The 7,842-nt window shown below is 45.4% G+C and overlaps 1 protein-coding gene across 1 annotated transcript in view; it reads right to left on the bottom strand.

Annotated features, from left to right (window-relative positions):
* Positions 1–276: 276 nt before the first annotated feature.
* Positions 277–7,842, bottom strand: part of dgkg (diacylglycerol kinase, gamma) — a gene marked incomplete at its 5' end in the record, with an annotated part of 64,074 nt that continues 56,508 nt past the window's right edge. The window contains 3 exons of the mRNA XM_080839119.1: positions 277–1,026; positions 2,097–2,157; positions 3,394–3,514. Of these exons, the coding sequence (XP_080695245.1) occupies positions 928–1,026; positions 2,097–2,157; positions 3,394–3,514 (281 nt within the window). The 3' untranslated portion in view covers positions 277–927. The remainder of the gene's footprint in view (positions 1,027–2,096; positions 2,158–3,393; positions 3,515–7,842) is intronic.

Here is a 7,842-nt window from a genome sequence, read left to right as displayed (position 1 = left end):
AAGCGCATTTATGGGCCGTGCTGCTACGGCAGAGGGGGAGGGCGACAGATAAGATCTGCTTACAAGAAGCCTGGCTTTGGAAACCCCTGGGCCATCCAGCGTGTTGCCTGGGGATGGATGGCAGATAACCATGGATGGATGCACGGATGATGCTTGTGGAAACGGTGATGCTGTACCCCACCCCTCCCTAAACAAGCCCCTCAATAATGAATGAGCTCCTCCATCTCTTTAGCGGTAGCATGTAGCGGTGGCTCTGGTGGAGGCACTGGAGTGAGTGCTTTTTGCGTGCACCAATTCATTATTAATTTGGCTCCTCCAGGAGAGAGGAGACTTGTTCTGCTACCCCGTTAGGGCCAAACTTGGACCCGCTATGACGTCCACGAGGGCGCGTCTAGTCCCCGGTCCTGCACATGCCGTGGTGGCGTTCCTTGTATTTGCAAGTTTGTTTTTTCTTCTTCTTCACTGCTCCACACTCTTTGTCCTTCTTTGGCAAAATATTTTTCTTTCTTTTTGTCTCTAGTCCCTGCCTCTATGCTCTTTCTTTCCTTACGCCCCTTTCTTCACTTGTTGTGTCTTCAATCTGAGTAGTTTGTGAGGAACTTGTCTTTATGGCATGTATGGGGTGCAGTTACAAGGCCAGTGGCAGGACATCTGGGAGGGAAACACAGCAAGTGGTCAAAAAGTTGGTCTTCTCTGGTCTACTCTTGATTAACCCCAAGTCTTTTCAAACTCAGGCTCTCCATGAAGATATATTTCATTTCGGTCCCAGTCCTCCACCACAAGTTCAGTGAACTGAATTGATGTTTGTATGCATGTTTGTATATGAGCATGTGTATTTGTGTGTGTACGTGTGTGTCTGTGTGTGTGTTTGAATATGTGAGTTTGTGTGGATGAGTGACTCCTCCGATGGCTCTTCAGTCTGCCCTTTTAATCCCGACTCTTGTTGCGCCTCTTGAAGAAGAGGAAGGGCGTCTTCTGGGGTGGACCCAGCAACATGGGCGCCTGGCTTTTATGGGTAATTCGTATCTGTAGCAAAAGAGAGAAACAAATGGAGGAACGTCAACAGAAAGAAACAAAACGCCTCCAACTTGTAAAGTCTTCTTATAAGCCTGAGATGGGCCTTCAGTGCATTGCCTAACATCTCGAAATGCAAGAGTTAGGGAGATTTTGAACAAGACCCGCCATGCTCCCATTCATGAAATAGTGAGCTGACCTTGAATCCTGGAATAACCTATATAATCTATCTTTATCTCTCTGGTGTTAAAAGGTCTTAGAACACGAAGCACGAAGAAAGACGAGAAGCAACCCTGCAGCATATTTCTTTAAGCATTCTATTTGCACCAAAGCACTATATATATGTTCACACACATACAGTATATATATATACACACATCAGATAGCTGTCGCTATGCACAGATGGAATCCTGTGTGCGTTTGCCCTCTCCTAATGATATAATCAGGCAGTGGTATGGGGTGACATGACTAGTAATTAAATTAACTAAGCTCTCGTCATGACAGCTTGTTGAAGTAAAAGAAATAGAGTGGGAAAGAATGCAGAGAGAGAGAGAAAGAAAGCGGAGAGGCACAGAAAAGAGAAATGAGAAGGGCTATGGTTTTATTAGATTTATTTTATAATGTATTACATGCTGTGGGTCTGCTGAACAACAGAGCCTTGTGCTTCCTGTCTGTGGTTCAGCAGATGGCTTAATGGTTGTGTCCTGGCGATAAATAAAAGACAGTAAAACACCGATCTCAATTATTCAGTCCCTTTTGGGTCATGACCACTGGTCAACTAAGATAAATAAATACATTAGTAGATGTTGGATGTTCTGTAAGATGTTTTCTATTTCTGGACTGGTAAGAAAACAGAATAGAATAGAAAAGCCATTGTAGACATTGTATTGTACGAAATTTGGTAAATTAAGGGGCTGAGGTTATAGATTTGATACCCAGGCATCACCCAGACGGAACATATGTATAACTGCCTTCTACTATAAGCCACCTTGATGAAGAGCATCATCTAAGTCAGTTAATGTAAATGTTGAATACTGTGTATTGATAGGTGTTGAGAGAGAGAGAAGATGTGGGACGCTGACCGTGCACGGGGGCTGCATCCAGGGCTCGCCATCTATCTGCATGGGGAGCAGCCGCGTCGTTCTGTTTGAAGAGAGGCAGAGTTGGGTTAGGGGTAGGTCACAGTTTTGCACACAGTGTAGTAACATTGGAGGCACCCCTCACACACTGTCCCAGGACGGGCCCAGGGTGAACAGAGCTACCTTTGTTTCCCACGAGTCCCGTTCCCAGACAGGGCTCCTCGCTCTCTAAACACACATATATGCTCTCACACACACACACACATATGTAAAAACACACACACACACACACACACACGCACACACCCAGGCCCCCTTCCCCCCAACATGCATGCACAAACAGACAGACAGTCACACACACACACACACACACACACACACACACACACACACACACACACAATGACACATTTTCTCTCTCTCGCTTTTTCTCACTGTCTCTCTCTCTCTCACACATACACACACACCATGCTAGACAAACAGTCTAAAAGTTAGTTCAAACCCTTCAGCCAAGCAACTCTGAGCGAGCAAACAAAACCCACTATTGGAGAACGGCAGACATTAAAGCCCCTTTTAATCTGAGTGTTTGTGAAAACATAGGCATTTGGGTGCTGGCTTCACTCGACCCCAGCATACAGGTGAGCTTAGAGCAAATCATCCAAACCCCCTCAAGTCTTCAGCCCAAAAAGTCTTAAGGTCATTATGAAAAGCTAACGGAGCGTGACGGCTAACAGGCAGGGCAAACATTTGAAGTAACGCCTCTGATTAATGCCTGAGACTCCACATGACTACATCCCCCCACCCCCCAAAAAAAGAAACAGTGCAGTAGAAGAAGAAAAAAAGGTCTGAGGGGGCAGCCAGTGTGTGCTCAGACATGCGGCAAACGTTGTTACTCATGACCCTCGCAGGACGAGCGGCTGAGCGAGCGGGCTCTTCTCAGAGGGGCAAAGGTCTGGCTTACTGGACACACGGCTCAGCAGAAAAGGGGGCAATTGTTGTGTCACTGAGAGAGAGGTGGGGTGGGGGGGAGAGTGAGGGGCACTGGCTTGTGTCTGGGTGACTGAGCAAAAAGAGTGAGGTGTGTGTGTTAGAGAGAGATTTTTGTATATTTATAAATATATATATGCATTCTCTCACCATGGCTTTGAATGACATATTGGCTGATGATGAGGGGTTGTGTTTCTGTGTGTCTGTGTGTCTGTCTGTGTGTGTGTGTGTGTGTGTGTGTGTGTGTGTGTGTGTGTGTGTGTGTGTGTGTGTGTGTGTGTGTGAGACATTCTGTGGTGCGTATGATAGTGACCTCATAGTGACGTTTGCACACTGGGCGAGTCGTCGGCCAGCACTCTTCAGCCCTGTGTAGATCTGGCCCATCTCTATGGCTCCTTCCAGGCCCACCACCTCCAGCAGCTGGTCACTCACATCTATCAGAAGAGGAGGAGACACACGGTTACACATGAATCAAATGGACAGAGAAGGGGCTTGCAAAAAATAAAAAGGCAGAAGGAACACCGTTGAAATATTTCAAGAGAGGGGTCTGGAGAGGCAGAGGATACAGGTAGACGTTGGCAGCGCTCCTCACTGTGACTCACTTAATCTGTTTGTAGAACAAGGTGATGTGGATAGCTGTTACATAAAGAGGGCCTGATTCTTGGCCCCCACACTTTCCCAAATACAAAAGGTAAGAGATTAAAATAAAGTCGTTTTGGCAAAGCTGCTTTTGCCGATGAATCATGTCCTACTTGGGTCCAGTGCTAGGAAAAAAATTCAAAGCTGTACGGACTGTCTGTCTCCTCGAGCGTCACATCCACTCATTAACCCAGACAAACTAATCATTGAAAAATGGAATGTGCTTGTTGGGCCGAAATGACCTGATGGTCTTTGTTCAGGAATACTATAAACATAACAAGAGAACGCAGTTTAAACCCAACACAAAATCACTTCTGACTGAAATGATTTAGGTCAGGGAATGTGACTAAAAGACTTTATATTAGCTTTTAATACTCACAGTAGTCTCTCTCTCTCTTTCTCGATCTCTCCCACTCACTTGCTTCTATTCTCTTTCGCTCATTTTCTCTATCTCTGCTCTCACTCCCTGGCTTGATCACTGACCCACATCCGAGCTTAATCTGCAAATGTTCTGGAGAACAGTTCAGATGATTAGCTTAGACCTGCACCTCAGTCTACCCCATCAAGCCTCATATAGGCCATTCCCGTGCGCGCAGCGTTGCCGAGGCAACAAATATGAAAGATACGTGTTGAAATAGAAATGCATGATCAAAACAAATAACCTCATATGACTGCTTCGTGAGTGGGAAACGGTGATGGGTAGTCTTCCCTAAACAGATAAATGTATGTATGTGTATCGGGCTGTTAGCCCTAATCTATTATGGAGAGCATCAAAACAGAGCCCTCGGGAATATCAACTGGCACTATGAAGAGCCCAGAGCTGATTGTGAATTTTGAGTGTCCTTAGTGGGCCTGCCATGTGAAGCGAGCAAAACTCACTGACTATAATACCACCACTAACTTCCCTTCCCCCCATGTCACCCAGGCTGAGAGGGACCCGGTGCTGTTTATGTGTCTCTATGGGGCCATAGGTGGTGTTCTGCGACGTAAACACAGCAAATAATTTCCCAATGTGGCCTGACCCAGAATAGACAAGCCTGGCTTCACAGATACACAAGAAGCCATTGGAGGTGGTAATTATTTTTGGTGTTGATGCCCACAGGTTGGGTGAGTGAGCTCCAGCTCGTACAAGCCGCAAGGCGAAGACTCGGGACATGTGGCCAGAGCCGAGGCTGCCAGTGTACGTTACAGTCTAAAGACGGAGATATGTTTTTTGGGCCCCGTTCCAAATAGCGTACCCTTCAAGAGTGTTTTCTCACAACAAATTGCTACACATGTTAAAGTCAGATGGCTCCTCCATATGGTGCACCGCGACACACAAAGTAACAGGGTTGAATGGAGGAGAGCGGAGGAGATAAAGTTAGCTTTCTCTGTTTGGCAGCGAGGCACACGAAAGCTTTGAATATTACAGCATTAGAGGAGAGTAAGTTAGTGAGTCATCCGCAATTTAAATATTTCAAGACGGCAAATTTCACGGCACACATCACCGAAACGCAAAGGACAATGATGCTTATCCACCCAGCTGCCGAGGTCCCCGCTGAGAGATAAAATAAGGTGCGGTGAGTGTAGGTTAAGTGTTACCTAACAAAGGTAGCACTGAATGTAAACATGCAGCACTTTAAAACTTTAATCATCTCTACAGTGGAAATAGGACCGTGAAACTCCCAGCCCATTATAAGCCTTTAACAATAAGACTTCAAATGTACTATATTTGTGTCACTGTGGGGAGTGAAACAATTGTAAAGGCTTACAAAGTATGTTGTGATTGATGGGCGAGTACAGCATTTTGAACAGGCATGACCGAAACACCCTGGCTGTCGGGTTGGTCAAACTGGTATGGGAGTGTGGTTGGATTTAACCAAGGCTATAATGATACACACAGACATATTCACATTCACATTCAGACACACACACACACACACACACACACACACACAAACACACACACACACACACACACACACACACACACACACACACACACACACACACACACACACACACTCACAAACACAAACACACACACTCCAAACACACACACACACACACACACACACACACTCCAAACACAGTGGTTTTCTTCTCCAAAATGATTTTATGTTCCACATATCCTTGAGGACAGGACAGGATTGGGAGCAATTAAGACTCAGAGATATTTAAAGAGGCTACCATGCCCGAGTGACCCAGCACAGTGACACTATGACCACTCTGTCTGTGACAATCAGGAGCTCAGAGCTGCCTGAAAATGCCATGTAAAGCTTCTTATTATCACAGATAGAAAGAGAAACGCAGAATTCTTGCTTTCAGCACCTTCCTTTACAACACATAATCAAAGTAAATCATCAAAGGCAAAACAAACAAAAAAAAAGGACAAAGATGCCTTCGACTTGTCTGGCTAGATAACTGACTGTTAGCCACACGCCTCCCTCCACTTTGTTTTCATGACAATAAACACCTACTGCTTCTTAGATCAGGCCATTTTTTCTTCTTCGTTCGAGGCAGTGCGGCTGCATCTCAGCAAGCTGCTGCTAATAATAGACTGCTAACGCTTTCTTACATAACCATGCCAGGATGCATTGTGGGCCAGCCAGCCAGCGGAGCCTGAGTGGTACAGGCAATACGGTAGTGCCCAAGCAGTGGGGCAGAGAGAGAGGGGGGCTCCCTCGGTCAGAACAATCATTTAGCCTCCAAACATAACACTAGCATCCCGCAAGGCCCTGCATTTGATGTGGCGTCCAATTTAAATAGTCAGTCGCAGTTATCCACAGGAGTAACACATGCTGGGTCCTAAGAGCATTTAGATTTAAGGAGATCCTGGTATTATGGAGATACTATGGAGAACATCAAATAAAAATTAATTTAATAAAATATTACACCACATTAAGATCCGATCGAAGGATTTATCAATTTCTGATTGGACGAGAGGCATTCCGTGAGTGAGCATATATTGGAACAACCTCATTCTGACTCTAGTAATCACCCCGCGTTTTATATACTTTTTAATTGTATGATATCAAAATTCCATTCATTCAAAACGAGAGAGCAAAATGGCAGGCAGCGATTTTATAACGTTATATTTGACAGTTTTCAAGTGCAGAAAGGGAGCAATTGGAGAAGAGGGAATGTACAAATGAACATGTAATGTAAAGACAGGTGAGTGTACAAATGAAAGTGCACAAATAGTCTCTCTGGCTGCGGAGTGAAAATATTCGTTACTTGTTTGACGCTTGATGCCGCAAACTGAGGTAAAAACTTTTTTGGGGGGGCTGAGAGTAAAGGGAAACACAATTTGGTGTTAAAACTAAAAAGTAACTGGTAGCAGAACTGTTTGTATAAAAGCAATCTGCCACTCATGCGCGGGGGTTAGTAAATGATATCCTCACAGCTGTGTGTGTCATATTTCTTAATTAATGAGATACTGATTGTTTTTGACTGACTGATAGCTTACTTTTACTCCCTACGAACAGAATCATTGCACCACATCCATGCATGCAGCAGTTAAGCTACGGAAGTCGCCTGGCATTCATTCCTGTGCCCTTGTGTGCCAAGAAAGAGATAGGATAGGGACTCGACAGGTTTTCCATCACTGTGTGTGTGTGTGTGTGTGTGTGTGTGTGTTTTCTCTTCAGTGTCTCTGTGGGCAAGGTTGCCATTGACTCAGGGAGGCTGGAGTAATGGCAGATGGCTGGGAGGACCTGGTGCGGGTGGAGACACCATGCTGGAGGTGTGGGGGCGGCCCTGGCTTGGCGTGTTGACAGGACATGAACAACGGAAAGAAGAAGAGTGAGAGCGAAAGGTAGAGAGGGAAAGAGATGAAGAGAGAGAGTGAGTGAGAGACAAAGAGAGAGAGAGAGATATTGAACAGGTGCTGATGCAACCAGTGTAGTCTGGCTGTGTCCCTCTCCGGGTTCTCATCCTTACCGTCAATATCTTTGTCAAAGTCGATCCAAATGAATCATGGCTTAGCCTACTGAGCTAATGAGTCTGAGCCAACACCTTCACAGCTAACTGCACTCTCCCATGTAATCGTATGTGTTGGTTCCTGCACAGTTCCTAGAGCATTGGTTAAGGTCAGGAGCTTTGGCAAGAAAATCCTTCTGAATGCACAAAGAAACAATCTTTT

The sequence above is a fragment of the Sprattus sprattus genome, assembly GCF_963457725.1.
Source record: "Sprattus sprattus genome assembly, chromosome: 5".
In the NCBI taxonomy this organism is placed as follows: Eukaryota; Metazoa; Chordata; class Actinopteri; order Clupeiformes; family Clupeidae; genus Sprattus; species Sprattus sprattus.
Note: the sequence above shows the minus strand (reverse complement) of the source record. Positions and strands in the feature narration are given on the sequence as shown.